This window comes from Garra rufa, chromosome 12 (assembly GCF_049309525.1).
Source record: "Garra rufa chromosome 12, GarRuf1.0, whole genome shotgun sequence".
Classification (NCBI taxonomy): domain Eukaryota; kingdom Metazoa; phylum Chordata; class Actinopteri; order Cypriniformes; family Cyprinidae; genus Garra; species Garra rufa.
In genome coordinates this window covers 28,704,355-28,723,972 of record NC_133372.1, presented here as the reverse complement: position 1 = coordinate 28,723,972, position 19,618 = coordinate 28,704,355, and the positions used below count along the sequence as shown (strand labels likewise).

Genomic DNA, 19,618 nt, shown 5'->3' with positions numbered 1-19,618 from the left:
ATATTTCACAAAATGTCTGTTCTTACTATAATATGAATTAAACAGAGGCAGCCTTGGTGAGCATAAGATAGATTAAAAATAAATAAATGAATAAATCTCAACAACCCTAGACTTTTAAATGATAGATTTATTTTTTTTCACACACACATACATTTTAAAAATGTGTATTTTTTTTATACACACATTTGCTTATTTTTTGGCTCTTGTTTCTATGTAATTATTCAAAAAAAATGAGAGGGTGTTTTTATTAAATTATTAAAGAGTTTCTGCACTTCTTGGACTTTTTCAAAACAATTGTATATTAATATATGTATGAAGTGTATCCACAGAGATGTGAGGAGAGGCTGATGTTGTTCGTGGCTGGTCTTTGGAGCCACAAGGACCAATTTGCATTTTGACCTGCAGTCACAGCAGCTCTGGTTTGTTTCAGTTCTCCAGCTCTGCTGCTGCATTATTATTGAGCACTGTGCTCCTGCTAGGTCAGGTTGATGTGAGTAGAGACTGACTCTGCCTGTAATGAATCATAATGACGCTAAATGAATGTTCAGTGTGTGTTTTGTCTTAATGTATGGCTGCTTAGCCTCAAGAGCTCTGAGGCTTTTGTAATTAGCTCTGCTAGCTTGAAATCTATCCTGGAGGGCATGACACCACAAGTCAGCACTAATCGGAGAGAGATTTAGAGCTGTCAGTCAAACATAAAACTGTTGCTCAGGATAACCCGGTCTCGTTAGATTCCACTCTACCCAAGGTCACAGTGAAACTGCACAGCATCTTGATGCGACATACTGTTAAACACCCTCAAATCTAAAATATCCATCACCTTCGGTAAGCTCTTATGACAGTGTAAACACAGAGCTGCTTATCTTGCTGCAGCTCCTGATGGCTTTAACCGTCTGCAGGAGTCCATTTGAGCAGCGTGATGCTGCTTTCGGCCCATCTCCCTGATTACATTTCCCTGCACTACGGCTTCCTGTCTTGCTGGACGAACTTAAGAAATATTAATGGGCTCCATTGGTGAGATTGCTTTTGTGGGAGAGCAGGGGGCCTGCTCCAAACTGTCACTCTGGCTAATTTCATTGCCTAGCCTTTTAGCCCATGGCAATGACAGAGCCTTGGCCAGGATGCCGTTGTGGCTCGGTGCAACTGCTCCCTGCTCTCCCTCAGACCCCACCCTCCATATGCCTTAATGTAATCAGCCTGCCAGAACAGAGTTCATTCGCTTCAGATTGCTTTTTTCAATATGAAATACTTGTATGAGACTGAAACACATAATCTACTTTTCCCTAAAGTGTAGGGGTGGGTATCGTTTGAATTTTTATCGATTTCGATTTCGATTCCGATTCCACTTACCGAATCCGATTCTTTTCGATTCCAATTCCACTTACCGAATCCGATTCTTTTCGATTCCAATTTAGTAAAAAAACAACAACAAACAAACACAAAAGTCAAACATTAATATATTAAACATGTTTATTTTCAGTGCTAGCTTGCAACATATTATTTTATTACAGGGGTTCTCAACCTTTTTTATATCAGGGCCCCCTTCTTCTCGGGTCAGTTTTGCAAGGCCCCCCTATGCCTGACATTTCCTCTAAAGGTGTTTATTTTTTAACCTTTTTTATTAACCTAAACATTAGTTTTGCCTTTTTATTTTTCTCCTGCATGTTATAAAAAAAAAATCAAACAAACTTTAAATTAAAGCTGTACTTTTGAATTTAAAAGAAAATCCTCTGCTCTAACTTTTTAACATGAATATACATATACAGATTTAAAGCACCTAAATTATTTAATTCAGACATTCTTCACAACTTCAGAGTACTCTTTCTTAAGTGACTGAATATCTACTGTTTGTATTTATTATAAAATAAACATATAAATGAAAAATACAGTAAATACATTGTAAATCTGTTTATGCTGGTGCTCATATGTGCTTAAACACCACTGACCCTTACAAGATCCACCTCTATGGGTGAGCATTCATTATAAAAAAACTCACAGGACATTCATTTTGAAAGCTATGCAAATATTTTGAAATTTCACGCAAAAATACTATGGATCAGAGCACCGAAAGCATGAATAGTTTGTGAATCAACAGCGGACTTATGCGTGCCTAATGTACGACTCCGATATACAAGAATGAATACATTAGGTATGCGCGAGTTCGTTACTATTACTCTGGTCATCTTTGCCTTTACATTACCGGGAGGGTTTGTTTCATGCAGCCAAGAGATAAAGTAGATACCTGTCTTCCCGCGGGGGTATAAGTAACTTTTATGTGGGCTTTTGCGGGACGAAATAACATATATTCCTTCTGGAGTGGGCGGGCGCAGGACTAAAATCCGTCCCTTGCAGATCTCTAAGATGAAGTTTGCGTGCAGCGGTAGATTTGTCTTCGGTTTTTACAAAGCGTAGACACACTTTTAAACGCTTACCGTGATCCATCTTTTCAACTGATGTTTACATTACCACGTAAAGTCCTGGCAGATTGCACGCGCGGAAGGTCCTGGCAGATCACTAGATGGAAAAAATGCAACCAGGAATCGAAACGAGGAATCAATTTTTATATTATAACAAGTATCCGATTCTTTATCTTAAGTATCCGATTCCAGAATCGGAATCGATTTTCGATTCCCAACCCTACTAAAGTGTAGAGGGAAAAGTAGAAGATACAGTGTAGTTACTCTGTCTTAGTCATAGTTCCAGGGCAAAATTTGGTCGGCTTGTCTTGCTGTGACAAAGGTCTATATGTACATTATCCCACTTGTCATGTGATATTGTATCGTCAGTAAATTAATGCACATGAAGGTTAGTTTGCCCAAAAATTAAAATTCTGTCATTATTTATTCACCGTCATGTCGTTCCAAACCCGTAAGACTTTTGTTCATCTTCGCAACACAAATTAAGATATTTTTGAGGAAATCCTAGAGCTGCCTGACCTTGCATAGGCAGCAATGCAACTGACACTATTCTTTCAAGCTCCAGAAAATTAGTAAGGACGTTGTTAAAATAGTCCGTGTGACATCAGTGGTTCAACTGTTATTTTATGAAGCTAAGAGAATTCTCTTTGCGCACAAGGAAAACAAGAATAACGATGTAGCTTTATAACATTACGGTTGAATCACTGATGTCATATGGACTATTTTAATGATGTCCTTACTACCTTTCTTGACCTTAAACGTGTCCGTTGCATTGCTGTCTATGCAGGGTCAGAAAGCTCTTGGATTTTATCAAAAGTATCTTAATTTGTGTTTCAATGTTGAACATTGATGTCTTGCACTTTTTGGAACGACATGAGGATGAGTAATAATGACAGAATTTTTATTTTTGGGTGAACTGTCCCTTTAAATTTCAGTGTCTTAGTAAGAAAAAGTCCACTTCACTGTAGAAAAAAAGTGTTCACCAAGATGAACACTGCCACATTTTATTTTATTTTATTTTATGTATTTTTTTTTATTTGTTGTTTAGTTTAGTTCAGTTTATGTATGGAATCAGTTACTTTTCTTTCCTTATCTTTAAGCTTAATTAAGCCATGTTTAGATTGAACTAGTTTTTCTGGAGGATGTTTGAGAAATTATGGTCCTCTGAGAAATCCCATCAGAATTTTACCTAAGCTACTGTTTCTTGCACCAATCTACCATATGCTGAATCTTTCAGTATGGATGTTATCTGACAAAAAAAAAAAAACCCTGTAAAACTGTAAAATTAACAAGTAAAGCCAAGTCATGGAAACTTCTGAGACTAGCCGATTTAACATCAGCATCGGGTAAGATAGTTATTTATATGCGGCTCTTCTGTAATCTGATGTGGAGTTAAAATGATATAAATAAATATTGCATTTAAGCATCCTGTGCACACAATAGGGCTGCTCGATTTTGGCAAAAATCATAATCACGATTATTTTGGTCAATATTGTAATCACGATTATTTAAACGATTATGACAGGGTCCAAAACTCTATATAGTGATTAATTTAAAGGCAGCAATACAGGGAGAAAAAAATTGCTTTAAAAAAATACTGAATATTTGTATGCAAATCTAAAGTAGTCTAAAAATACTACAGAAATTTTATGTAATTATTTGAATGTAAATAAAACAGGGTCTTCACAGTAAAAGTTAAACATGTTTTGTTTCTTATTAAAACTACAAACGTCCTTCATTCAAGAGCAGTGAGTGATTTTTCTCTTTGTATTTTTATGTTTATTCATATTAGGCACAGAGACGGCAGAAGGACGCTGTACCACACGGGTCCAATATACTGTTGCACACATATTTTCATTCTCAACTGTTTATGGTCATTTAAGACAGAACTCTTGTCAGTTTACATGAATATTCACCAAGCGCCTCATTTTGAAATGTTGTTGCGTGTATTGGAGCGTTTAGGCGCACCCTGAGCTAAAAGATACCTTTAAATGTCCGTGTTCTGCTCCGTCTCTGAGCGCATTCACAGAACAGCGCAAGTTTTCTTATGCGCTATTAAAAACACAACATCGAAGAAACATTAATAAATCAAGCACGTCCCGTTTTATGAAAGTCACATTACATGATTTAGCTGATTTGCATGTGAAATCAGGCTTTTGTGGAGGAGCGAAAGCGCACAGGCGGAATGGGGCGCAATAATCGTCTCATTTCGATTACTGCATTTTCATGATCTTTGAAGGAGAAATCGAAACCAAATTTCGATTAATTGAACAGCCCTAGCGCACAACCACATTCTGTAATACCCTTATCTAGAAGTCTCCAACTCCCATGTCTGTAATTAACACAGACATGTTAGTCCAATCTGAATTGGTAATCATAGACACCAGGTGATAAAAATTGTAACTTAGTCATTTGGAAAACTTTATTTATCCAGCTCTTTTTGATGACCATTTTAAAGGAATCACAAATGGTCTTTGATATAAAAGTTTGCGGTTATTCAAAAAAATTCTACTTCGCTGTTAAAAACAAAACAAAAAAAATCTGTTTTTTTTTTCAGGTTTCTTTGATGAATAGAGAGTACAAAAGAACAGCATTTATCTGAAATGGAAATCTTTTGTAACATTATAAATGTCAATCATCACTTTTGATCAATTTAAAGCATCCTTGCTAAATAAAAGTGTTCATTTATATCATTTCTATTAAAAAAAAAACAGCTTTTTATTTCAGATAAATTCTGATCTTTGGATCTTTCTATTTAACAAATAATCCTGAAAAAAATATATACTCAAATGTTTTAAATACTGATAATAATAATAATAATAAAAAATGTTTCTGGAACAGCAAATCAGCATATTAGAATGATTTCTAAAGGATCATGTGACATCTAAGACATGCTAAAAATTTAGCTTTAATCACAGGAATAAATTACATTTTAAAAACTATATTCAAATAGAAAACAGTTATTTTAAGTAGTAAAAACATTCCAAAATTTTACTTTTTTTTTTTCTTTATTTTGGATCAAACCAAATGCAGGCTTGGTGAGCAGAAGAGACCAAATTAAAAATCATTTTCAATCAAAAACTTTTGGCTGGTAGTGTAATTCATATACATAAAATGTATGTATAGCAATCTTACAATAAAATAATACAAAATTTAAAATTGATGTTATTAGAGATCAATAAGGAAAAGTTTCTAGAGTAAAAAATACAGAAATATGAACACACTCAAAAAAATAAGTCATTGGATGAACTCAATTTAATTGAGGGCAGGATTTCCATCCAATAAATATGTGTGACCCCAACTCATAAAAAACAAATTCATGCAATAAAATGTAATTGAGTTGGGCCAACTCAATTTGATCAAATATAGTTTCAATGAAATTGATACGTTTTTGAAGTAATTATTTTATGCTTGTTGAACTCAATCTAAAACATTTAACTGGAAAACAAATAACTAGGCAGAAATTATTCTACACTCAAGAAATGATATATTGGATTTACTTAACTTTAGGCATTAACCAACTTATTAGGCATTAGCCATAAGATGGCTTTGTTACATCCATGGCATGCCCAAAGTAGTTGTTTATTTTATTATTAAAACAACTTTAACTTATGTTATCAGGTCCTCAACCCAAGCACATGCTCTATGCATTCACCACAATGGTAACCCCCAAAAACACTACCATACCAGAAACTGTTTTAAATACAAACATAAAAGAACATTAAACATTAACAAGTCTCCCAATTTGATCATTTTATTAAAAAAATGCATAAAATAAAATTTTATTTCAACATTTACTCTCCTTATCCAGCCGTGTGCAAAGCATGATGGGAAGGGGAAATCCACTTCCTAGTTACACAAGTAAAATAATTTATGTACTCTCAACTCTACTTAATTGAAATACGTTCTTTCAAAATGAAAATATTGAGTTGAACCAAAATGAAACTGTTTCAAATCAGTTTAACACAATGCAATTGTTTAAATGCGAAACCTAACACAATGGTGTTAAATGAAAAAGATTTTTTTAAATTAACTGTACAGTGTGGTAGAATCATTTTTTTGAGTGCAGAGTATTCTACAGCTAAAGGCATCTAAGGACAGCTTCAGTGATAATAATCAAAATTCATGTCGTTGTGTTGCACAACTTGATAGAGTGCATTGCTCGCTAGTGTAGAGACAAACAAAACTTAGCCTGTGCTCTGAAGTACTGTCCCAAAAGTACTGGGTTCATATTTTAAAACATCCTCAGTCTGACTTTGCCTTATTTTTATTCTGTCTTCAGTGCAGAGCTGTTGATAATAGGCATGAACATTTCTATGGCACGCTCTCCGTCCTGTCACTCATAACGCAGCTGGGTTCAGTTCCCCTGAACACTATCACACATACATACCATCCAGATATCAGGCAGCACTGCTTTGCTCCACAACTAATCAGATTTGGCAACGAGTGTAGATACTCACTTCATCTTACACAAGCTAACAAGATTTAGTCCATCTACAGCGCTTGAAGGCTGATGTCTCCATACCTGAGTTCAGTCAGAGCATTGGGAATGTGCTGATGAGCACTTCAGGCTTGTTATGGAGAGAGAGAGGAGAGGGCTGCAGAGGTCAAGAGAGAGGGAGAAATGCACTTTTTCTGACAGCACAGGGGAAAGTGATCTCAAGATGACATGAAAAGCAGGAAAAGCTGCCACATATGAAGCCTCCAGGCACATCAGACGGGTATTGGTGGAGTTGCTAATTAAAAAGTAGGCTTGTGTTTTGCTAAAGCTGCACTTTGAGAAGTTGCTGTGTTAATATTCTGCAGATGGGTCAGGAGGATGTGAAGGTTCCCTGGCTTAGTCTTCCACCGATGTGGGGAGACAGATGTCTCACAGACACGCTCTGAATCCAGCTACTATCACTCGCTCAATTTCTTTCCTCTCATAATTTAACATGCTGTTCCTGTTCAGTACACTATTGAATTTGTTCTGTTGTCCAATATGTTCTTTCTCCACTTTTGTCCAGTATCACTTCAGTAATAAAAGCTGATTTCAGAGGGAGGCTGAAGTTTTTTTTTTTTTTTTAGTGCTCTTGAAATGAGTTATACTCAGTCAGAGACTGGACTGAAATAAAAATCATTCTCAGTCTCTGAGCAAACTTGTCTGTAACAGTCCACAGTTAAAAGCATAGTTATAACATTTGAGAAGATAATATGTGACCCTGGACCACAAAAAAAAAATTGAGATTACACCATATGAAAGCTGAATAATAGGTTTTGTATTGAAATTTTTTTATTTTTTATTGATGAATGGTTTGTTATGATATGACAATATTTGGCCGAGATGCAACTATTTGAGAGAATCTGAGGGTGCAAAAAAATCTAAATATTGACAAAATCGCCTTTAAAGTTGTCTAAATGAAGTAGCAATGCATATTACTAATAAAAAAAATAAAGTTTTGATATATATATATGGTATGAAATTTGCAAAATATTTTCATGGAACATGATCTTTACTTAATATTCTAATGATTTTTGGCGTAAAAAAAGAAAAAACGATAATTTTAAAAATCTGGAATCTGATGGTGCAAAAAAGTCTACATATTGACAAAATCGTCTTTAAAGTTGTCTAAATAAAGTTCTTAGTAATGCATATTACTAATCAAAAATAAAATTTTGATATATTTACGGTATGAAATTTACAAAGTATCTTCATGGAACATGATCTTTACTTAATATTCTAATGATTTTTGGTATAAAAAAAAGAAATCGATAATTTTGAAAAATCTGGAATCTAAGGATGCAAAAAAATCTGAATGTTGACACAATCGCCTTTAAAGTTGCCTAAATGAAGTTCTTAGCAATGCATATTGCTAATCAAAAATTAAGTTTTGATATTTACAGTATGAAATTTGCAAAATATCTTCATGGAACATGATCTTTACTTAATATTCTAATGATTTTTGGCATAAAAGGAAAATCGATAAATTTGAAAATCTGGAATCTGAGGGTGCAAAAAAATCAAATATTGAGAAAATCGCCTTTAAAGTTGTCTAAATGAAGTTCTTATTCTAATGATTTTAGACATAAAAGAAAAATCGATAATTTGGAAAATCTGGAATGTGAGGATGCAAAAAAATCTAAATATTGACAAAATTGCCTTTAAAGTTGTCTAAATGAAGTTCTTAGCAATGCATTACTAATAAAAAATTAAGTTTTGATATATTTATGGTATGAAATTTGCTAAATATCTTCATGAAAATTGATCTTTAATATCCTAATTTTTGGCATAAAAGAAAAATCGATAAATTTGAAAATCTGGAATCTGAGGGTGCAAAAAAAAGCAAATATTGAGAAAATCACCTTTTAAAGTTGTATAAATGAAGTTCTCAGCAATGCATATTACTAATAAAAAATTAAGTTTTGATATATTTATGGTATGAAATTTGCTGAATATCTTTATGGAACATGATATTTACTTAATATCCTAATGATTTTTGGAAAAATCTATCATTTTGACCAATACAGTGTATTTTTGCGATCTGGGAAATCCTGTCGGATGTTGCACTGGGACATTTTCAGGAAATTTGAAAAATAGGTTAAATGCCTTTTTTTTCATCAAATTATTATTTATCTTGACTGTCATCTCTGAAAATATCTTGGCAAAATTCACTTGTTTAGTGCAGAAAAATGATAAACAACAGCAAACAGATGTTAGTCTGTTTGTGCAATGATGCAGTATAGCTCCGACTTGACAGACTGCTCAGGTTAAACCTGTGAATTGAAAGTAAAAGCATTCTCATTTTAAACCCGTTTTTCTCACAATTACAATCTTAACAATCATAGCTATCAGCCAACTAAAGATAGCCATAACTTAGGTTACGTTTAAGCTGTGGACAAAATAAAAACAGGTTTGGAAAGAACCCAGCTTTCATATGATATCAAAAGCTAAAAAAGACTGATATTTTTCTGATGTTTAGACTCTATCAACAAGGGGTTATTAAAAAATAAACGGATGGTTCATTTTTTTACCCATTATTAAAACATAATTTTTTAAAGGAATATTTAGCAGAAGAATATTTACCAGAGTTTATTGATGAGAAAAATGTAAATAAACAACACAGAATTTGTTGGTGAAAATAAATAAATAAAATAATAATATATATTTGTAATAAAATCAGTTAATTAGAGATGCTTTTGATTTGTTCATTTTAATGAAACTATTAAAACGGAATCCAGAAAATTGTTGTAAAAAACTACATTTGGTAAAAATATATCTGAATTTGAGTAAAAAAAAAAAAAAAAAGTATTTCAAGGCCTTAAAATGTCTTTTTTGTTAAGCGTTTAATAAACTGCTAATAAATTGAGTTTCAGGATTTTAATTAATCAACATGCTTTTTTATTAATAGAATGTAATTTAATTCTTAAAAGTAGAGTCTAGAAAAAAGTTGAATTTAGATAATATGTGACCCTGGACCACAAAACCAGTCATAAGGTTAAATTTGACAAAACTGAGATGTATACATCATATGAATACTCAATAAATAAGCTTTCTATTGATGTATGGTTTGTTAGTATAGGACAATATTTGGTCGAGATACATCTATTTGAAAATGAGGAATCTGAGGGTGCAAAAAAAATCAAAATACTGAGAAAATCACTTTTAAAGTTGTCCAAATTAGGTTCTTAACAATGCATATTACTAATCAAAAATTACATTTTGATATATTTATAGTAGGAATTTTACAAAAAATCTCCATGGAACATGATCTTTACCTAATTTCCTAATGATTTTTGGCATAAAAGAAAAATCCAAAATTTTGACCCATGCAATGTATTTTTGGCTATTGCTACAAATATACCCCAGCGACTTAAGACTGGTTTTGTGGTCCAGGGTCACATATTTAGATAATGAGTGCTGGGCAATGATTAATTGCAATTAATCTCATCCAAAAGTAAAAGTGTATATATATATATATATATATATATATATATATATATATATATATATATATATATATATATATATATATACATACACATTCATGCATATATTTAAGAAAAATTTTTTTTTAAATATTTTTTAATGTTTATATATTAAATGTATTTTTCTATAATATAAATTATATAAATATATACATGTAAATACATGTTAATATTTTTTTAATGTATACTGTAGGTGTGTGTTTGTCTTTATATTATATTCTTCGTACTTTGCACTTGAAAAGCTCTGCCAGTTTCTATTAGTTCATTATTTCGACCGGTATATCCCCACCTCTATGTTTTATTCATCGAATTTTTTTTTTCTGGATGGTGATTAGCAACATGGAAATCACTTCCAAGTTGCTGCTGTGATGACATGCTAAATTTAGTTGCACTTGCAACTGATTGTTTTTCTATTTCACAGTTACAGTACTCTTCTGAATTCAATACTGCGCTGTTTGAAAGTGACAGCTAAGCCAGATAAAAGAAAACTGTGTGTCAACAAAATGTGCTCACTACTAAACTCTTGCTTTGTGTAACTGGATGAGCTGAATCCGTAAGGATCAGTACGGCACGTGGCCTCTGGCCGTACACCCACACTGTTAATGGATGTTGGGCCCTGTAAACACACATCCCATAATTGAATGAAATGACTTATCTAAAAGAACACTAATACGCTGTTCAGATTTTGTTTTGATAGAAAGATTTAACTCTGCACATATCAAATGAGATTTTATTAGTGTTCCATAAAAGAGACTTAATATTTGATTGGCCTCAGTATAGTCATTATAACAGCACTATTTTATTATTATTTAGGCATAGTCTTTTTATCGTTTATTTTATCATCTATCGTTTATTTTATTTTTAAGTCTGCATTGGATATTTACACTAGAGAGGAGATTGACTTTGACAACAGATGGAATGGCCTTATTCTGTCTGTCCTTTCTGTCCCGTGGGTCCTCTGGACCTGATATCAGTTGTCTTTTCTCAGTCCAGCTAACAGTAGGCATGCACTGCAAGGTGAATCTAGCTGTGTGTAATAATGGCTCACTTTTGCCATCTACTGGTGCTTTTTTGACTTTAGTGTAGTGTAATGTGATGCTTAATACAAGCCACTATTTCGCTTAATCATCAATTGAATCATATTTTAAATATAACACTGCATACTATCGAAAGGTCTGGTGTTAAGATTTCACTAAAGTTAAACTACTGTATATAAATGTCTCATTCATTGTGACCTGAGTTGAATTGTGGTGGTTGAATTGTGCCACCTGGTGGATGGTTTAGTGTCTGCATCAAATTTAGGTTTCCATTAAAGACTACAAGCTGTTATAATTGACGCATATGTCTTAGAATTTGACTTACAGCTAATCTTCTGTATTCTTCTTTTTCTCATTTCAGAAGGAGCTGAGTCTTCCCAGAAGAGGCAGTTTGTAAGTGCTCACATTTCTTCTTCTTTTTTTTTTTTAGAGGATAGAGAAATCTGTGGTCTATTTTGAATAATCAGACCTTGGGAAATTGTATTAAAAATGTCGTAAAGAGAATTCTATGCCCATTCAGCAAAGAGCTGTTCTGGTTATCTATTTTAATTACATTTTTAGACATACTGTGTGTGTTATATAAATCTGTTTTATAATACTTAAAGTACGGTAAAGAAAAATACAGAACTGTGAAATTCTTTATTGTTGTGCATGTGCACACTAGAAAAGTAAGTACAGTAATAACGGAATTAAATAAAGGACTGAATAATTTAGTTGTATGGACCCTTTTCACAAGACTGTTATGACACTTTTCAACTGTTATCCTTATCAGAAATCCTTGAAAGGTTTTCATATTTGGTTTTTTTTAAAAATGTATGTACGTTTATAAGACTACTTTGTATTCTATCATCTTTTCATGAAGTTACCAAAAAACTAGGTAACGCTAATGCAAGGGTGGTTCTAATGCCTAATTCTGACCGATTGCTTTGATTAAAATTGTGCAGTTTTTCTTCTGATATTTCAGCAAATGGGAATGCAAAAAATATATATTTGTGGTACTCGCCCATTCACTGCTCTCCGATTTTACCCAACTATGATGTGGAAATGTGAGAAAGATCCATTTTTCATGTTGCAGATACCTACTTTGTTTTGCTTGTGATGTTCAAACTCGCATATCAGCAACTGATTGTTAAATATTAAGTAAATTAAATAAATAAAAAAGTTGTATTATGTATGGTTCAACACAACGCTGCTTATCATTATTGATGATCTAGAGTGAATTCAATTAACTTTTAGTAGGGCTCTATGAAATCGGTTTTATTTTTTTTCCCCAAATTCCGTTTTTTTTCCGTATAATTCCGTTTTTTTGTGTGTGTTTTATTTTTTGTAGACTCTGTTTAAAGGTTAATAAATATTAATCAAAAGCATGCCTAATGAATTTAAATGATGAAACTTACACATTTTAACAGCAATTTAATAAAAGTTTAACAAAAATTACATTTGTAAGGCCCTATGAAATGTTTTATTTATTTTTTTCCCTCAAATTAATTTTTTTTAACCAAATTCTGTGTTTTCCATTATTTTCTGATCTCCACTTAGTCTTTAGTAGGGCCCTATGAAATCTGTTTAATTTTTTTCCCCCAAATTCAGTTTTTTTTTTTCATTTTCATTTTATTGGATTCCATTTTTTTTGTTTTATTTTTTGTAGACTCTGTTTAAAGGTTAATAAATAATAATCAAAAGCCTGCCTAATAAATTTAAATGATGAAACTTACACATTTTAACAGCAATTTAATAAAAGTTTAACAAAAATTACATTTGTAAGGCCCTATGAAATGTTTTATTTTTTTCCCCCCTCAAATGCATTTTTTTAACCAAATTCTGTGTTTTCAATTATTTTCTGATCTCCACTTGAATCTTTAGTAGGGCCCTATAAAATCTGTTTCATTTTTTTTTTTCCCAAATTCATTTTTTTTTTCCATTTTCATTTTATTGGATTCTGTTTTATTTTTATTTTTTGTAGTCTTTGTTTAATGGTTAAATGAATAAACATTTACCAAAAAGCATGTCTAATGAATTTAAATCATGAAACTTACACATTTTAACAGCAATTTAATAAAAGTTTAACAAAAATTACATTTGTAAGGCCCTATGAAATTTTATTTTATTTTTCGGTTTTATTTTCCCTTTTGTTTATTCTGTTTTTTATTTTCTGATCTCCAGTTTAATAGTTTAATTACATTTTAGTAATCAAAAGCATCTCGATTTAATTTTATTCAAAAATATTTTTTATTATTATACATTTTCCACAGAAATACTGTGTATTTACATTTTTCTGGTGAATAAATTCCAGTAAATCATTTTTTTAAATTAAATATTCCTTAAAAAAAATATTATTTGGGGCTGATTAATTGTGATTAATAGCATGCAAAATAAAAGTTTGTGTATATATATATATATATATATATATATATATATATATATATATATATATATATATATATACATACATACATACATACATACATACACACACACACACACACACACACACACACACACACACACACACACACACACACACACACACACACACGTATATATTTAAAGCATATATACAGTGCACTGCATAAAGCTTAGCAAATTGAGCAATTACTCTTCACTTGAAAGACATTAGGATTCCTTGGAGATATAATGTTCCAACAGGCCTGCTTGATCAATTACCAAAGTCAAAATTATTTAGCAAATTAAGATTTTCCTGTCAAAGTGATAAAATGTTATGTTGCAAAAATGAGTACACCCTCCTGAAAGTTACTAAAGAAAACAAAAGTGTAGGTTTAAAGCTATTTTTGATCAACCGGTAAGTATACTGAACCAAAACTTTTAAATACAAGTAATTTCCTGAAAGTTAAAGGCGTTTTATAGCCTACTGAATCATACACAGACTTAATGCTGTCAACAATTAAACCACTTGGGAGAGAACTGCCAGGTGACTTATTTCTTAGCAGAAAAGAGGACAGTGGTACAAGAGGAATACCAAATTATTGTTTTAAGTGTGAAAATATAGCAGAAGTGGCACTGACATTCAAAAACAATCGACTTGTGACAAGGCTCCTGAAATAACCAGGTCTTCACTTAAGTATGGACACGGTGGGAAAATTTCCTCACAGTCACATCCCTACTGCTCGCCCTGAGGGGCAAGCAATTTATTAACTGTATGAAAATTATTGTTTTCAGTTGTTTTTCCTAGTTTTCTAAGTGCCATTTAGTTTATCAGGAAGTGACGATTTTCTTCTCTCTGTCTCGTTGTGTAGAAATGATGCTTTACGCGCAATTGCCATGTTCCAGTTTTGCGCATAAATTCGCATTTTTGGATGGAAACATATTGTGAACATATTGCGCTCCCGTCTTTATCCCGATCATGTGGACAAGCTCATTTTTTTTAAATAAAAACACTATATAGGTTATTATTATATTAAAATGAATATTCAAATAAGTACTGTTATTCAGGGTGTTCACAATATGTTTTAGCGCGCAATGTTTAAAGTCTAATATTCATGGATTAACTAATCAAATGTTTTTTTAATGCTATGAATGTTCATGCTCATTTTTAAAATAGAAATGTCTTATATCTAGCCTAATGAGCAGCTGAATGCGTTAATAAGTGCCATAATTCGTTTATGTTTATTATATTAATATTTCAGCAATCATGCATAACAACCATTAAATGGCTTATGTTAAGATAGATTTGTTAAGACGGATTCTCGAATGAATTAAACAGTTTGTTATCATACATATTGAAAGCGTGAATGGTCTCGTGTCCTCTCTCTGTTTATTGGTGGTATGGGCGTGTATGCGCGGGAGGGGTGCGATTTTCGAATAATAATCGAATAATACCCTGCGATTATCGAATAGTATTTTTGCTTAAAATGCCCATCCCTAATATTAAGTACTAGAATATTATACATTTGCTGAATTACATATATGGTGTACTCATTTCTGCAATCCATTATTTAAACAAAATTGGCTACTTTACTTATATTACAGGAAATATTGGCATATATTTAGTTGTTTATAGTCTGTTGTTCACACACTTTTATTTTGCATGCGATTCATTGCAATTAATCATTTGACAGTTGACAATTTGAATAATTTGTTATTAGTAGTAGTAGTACTGTCATTACATTAATATGTTTCTGTCACAGTTTCTTCAAGTTGAATCAATTTTATTTTGACGGATTGCTGTGAAGACCTTTAAGTTTCTGTTTGTATATGATATGATGATAGAAGTGACTATCATTAGTTCATCAAACTTCATTCTGCATCAATTCTGCGCCATTCATTCACACAGAGACACTCAGAACGTGCAGGATTCATATTTAAATAGTATTTTTGCGACTTAATATTCGCAGACACTCGTTTTGACTCAAGTGTACTGACCTAGTTTTGATTTATTCATCCGAAATTTGGCAAATTCTGTGATATTCCACATTTTACAGTAAATTCCATTTTTATGACTGGAATCCATGATTGCATTTGTGTTTTCCACATGACTGAAATCGTATATCCCTACTTTTGGAAAACCATATATATCATCATTGATTTCAGACTTGAATTAATGCCTTTCTACTTCTGGATACTGGCTGATAAGGCAGCATGTTTAATATTTTGCACACTGCTGTATCTATTCGGTTAGCAATATTACTAGATCACTTTGTCAACACTGTTTACTGCACACAGACAGGGTGACAGGGGTCATAGGTGACTGAAAGGGCAGGGGCAGGCAGATTACTACAGGCCTTTTCCGACAGCTGAGTATTTGGGTTCCTGTTTTGACACACCTATCTATATCTTCCTTTCTTTTTATTTTTAACCTAGTACCAGTAAAGAATGTGCTCTTTCCAGCCAATCATAAGAAAGTGCAATATCAGCATCGTGAGATTAGGGGATGGCAGACACTATTTTGGTGTTATATTTTCAGCGTACTATTCAGTGCTGCAAAGGCAGTGTGTGAGGAAATTGTTGTTGTGTTCTTTCTTAAACACGTTCAGGGTTTTGTCGCCTTTGTATAGCTCTGAGTGACTGGCAGGGGCGGGCAGAATGCTGGCTATTGTGAGGGTTCACTGAGTTTGTTCCACCCGCCAAGGGATTACAGGGCTTAATCAAATCAAACCTTCTATTCAGCCACACTGCTTGTCGGAGAAATCTCATTTTAGCACTCATTCATGCCCTCATTCATTTAGGGTTTTTGTACTGTCAGACTCGCACTCTTATATCTCCTTCCTTTCCATCTTACCTTTTCACTTGTGGGTGTGGGAACCCAGGAAAGGGGAAATGAAATTTATTTATTCTGTAATTATTTACTCACCCTCATGTCAGTCAAAACCTGTATGTCTGACTTTCTTCTCTGGAACACAAAAGTTTTCACCTTATGAAAACTCTGTCAGAATGACAAAAGGATGAAAGAGCATCATGAGATTTCTTTCATATAATGCCGAGTAATTTATTATTTATAATAATAATACTAATGATAATAATTCAGTACATTTTCCTACTGTATATTTTATTATTGCTATTGATTTGAGTTTTTAATTATTATTATTATTATTATTATTATTATTATTATTATTATTATTATTATTATTATTATTAATATGATGATTATTATGATGATTTATTATTTTTCATACGGTATCATATAATATTGTGATGTTAAAAATAGTCAACAATGTCCAAAATATTTGAAACAATGTTATTTTAATATTTTTTTATTATTTAATTAAACTTTTATTATTTAACTCAATAATATTTTTTATTTAATTCAAATTGATGAAAATTGTCAAGATTTAAAAAGGATGAAAGAACACCTTATTCACCTGTCTTCTAAAGCCCAGTACTTTATAAAAGCATTATTATTAATAAAAAAGGATGAAATGGCACCATGAGACTGTTTTCTTGGTAACACTTTCTATGAAGCCCGTATTTATAATACATTATAAAGGTATTCTTAAGGCATTATAATGAATGCATAATGCATTATAAAAAACCTTATAATATGTTATATCATCTCATGAGTATTCATAAGAACAGTTTTAATGTATTATAATTTGTACTTGTTTGTGGTTATAGCTTTTAAGAGTATTGTTACGTCCTCATAGTTATAACGTATTAGAAAGTCTCATATCTTGCCATGTTTCTCATGTCACTTTACTTAAAGCATACAAAGACCACTTATAAGTAATTATAATAATAATTCCGAAAGAACCCTAAAATCAGGTATCAGTTTAGATAAATGTGTAATATGAACAGTTTGATGATTTTGATGGTACCCTTCAGACAGCTTTTGATAAGTAACTCTGCAACTGCATGTCAGCTAGCAGTAATTATTATTATGCTGAATATATGCTAACACTAAATGTCGATGTTTCCCCAAAAGACAAGCTATTATGTTATATTATAAGTAACTTTGCAAGTACATGAACGTTCTACCTAGCCCAACCATAACCTAAGCCTACTGATACTCTAAAGAGTGTTAGTTGGCATGTAGTTAGAAAGTTTAAGCTTATAGTCAATAGACTTAGGGGACCATCAAAATAAAACGTAATATAATGTAAAAAATAAATGTAATATGATATAGTCCATTATAAATTAAGAAGATTTAATATGCCGTTCATTGTGTGTTATAAATAATCATAATCTTAAAAGTTATAACCTCAAATACTCAAATATTATAATGTATTATAATTGTTGTTATGATTATTCATGAGATGGTATAACATATTATAAGGTTTCTTATAATGCATTATGCATTTATTATAATGCCTTAGAAATACCGTTATAATGTGTTATAAATAGGGGCTTCATAGAAAGTGTTACCGTTTTCTGTCTAATGTAATGCCCAGTAATCTATACAAACATTATAAAAACATGAATATAAAAAAATAATAATAATAAAATAAATAAATAATAATAATAATAATAATAATTATTATTATTATTATTATTATTATATTATTTATATTAATAATAATAATAGTTAAACACTGATAAATATAATCTTAAACATTTGTTAGTAATAATACTAATAATACTAATAAAATTAAAGATTGTTAAATGTAATCTTAAGCAAATCTCAAATTGAATATCAATTTTTCATACTGTATATTATGATATTGTGAAGTCAAAATGAACTTGCAGCATTTAAAACTAATTTAATTATTTTTTTTTTATTAAAACTTTAGTGATTTTTTTTTTTTTTTTGAAATTATGGTATAATCTGAATTGGCCATAAATAATTTAATAATATTACTTTATTTTATTTTATTTGACAGTATCTGTTTCTTTTCATTTTCAATGTGTGGATATTTTGTGCAAAATATCTCCTTTTGTTTTCCACAGAAGACGGAGTGTCGTACACATCCCTTCTTGCATAAAAGCAAAGAGCTGTAGATCTTGTCAGTGGTATTGGGCTTTCTTGCAGCAGTGTGCGTCAATGTTGACTTAGTCAAGTTTAAAGTTTGTGTTGTTGTTTCTCCACTCTTTGATCCTGGCTATTGTCTCTGTGGGACTACATTTAGCCAAAAGCATTCGCTTGGGAACAGTGAATAGAACGCTGGTGTTCTCTGGGTTCCCAGAACTGTGTGTATATGTGTGTACAGAGATTGGCCGGTGTGAGGTAGGGGCAACAGCTGCACCTCCCCCAGGGTCTTGTGATATCATGAGAATGCCCTCTCTCTCATTACTCGGTGTGTTTGTGTGCCTCTAACTGTCTTGCCGACATACAGTACTACCAGTCAAGTTCGGAGGAGAGTGAAGCTTCTTCTAATTTGTCTTCAATTTAGATCGTAATGCTCTCCACATTTTCTTTTTCCTGTTATGGTACTTCACAGCCCTCAGAAAGATAGTGCGCTCATGGACAGCTTTTAGAGGATTGTCGTTTAACAACAACTATCATGACCCCAGTTCACACAGAAGTGGATATTTGCTCTGGCCGGGGACAAGCTGAGACTTGAAGGTGCATCGTGATTTGACAGTTGATGGTTCTGGAGAAGATAAAGGCTGGAAAGTATGGCTGGAATGGCTGAAACTTTCATAAGAGCTGATAGTTTGGGAGCAGACTTTTATAGTGTGCAATGTAGTGCTTTTGCAACTGTGTTAGACCTAGCGCTGGAGACTTTTTCCAGTTTCACTTCTGAGTGAAAGGCAGTCTGACGTTTTGTTGCATATCCTGTTGTTTTACTCATTCAACATGAAGAAAAG

General features: G+C 32.1%; 1 protein-coding gene across 1 annotated transcript in view; it reads left to right on the top strand.

The window, feature by feature from the left end:
* Nucleotides 1-19,618, top strand: part of mast2 (microtubule associated serine/threonine kinase 2) — a 177,144-nt gene that overhangs the window by 88,552 nt on the left and 68,974 nt on the right. Inside the window, exon 4 of the mRNA XM_073852553.1 lies at nt 11,781-11,812. Coding sequence (XP_073708654.1) covers nt 11,781-11,812 — 32 coding nt within the window. The remainder of the gene's footprint in view (nt 1-11,780; nt 11,813-19,618) is intronic.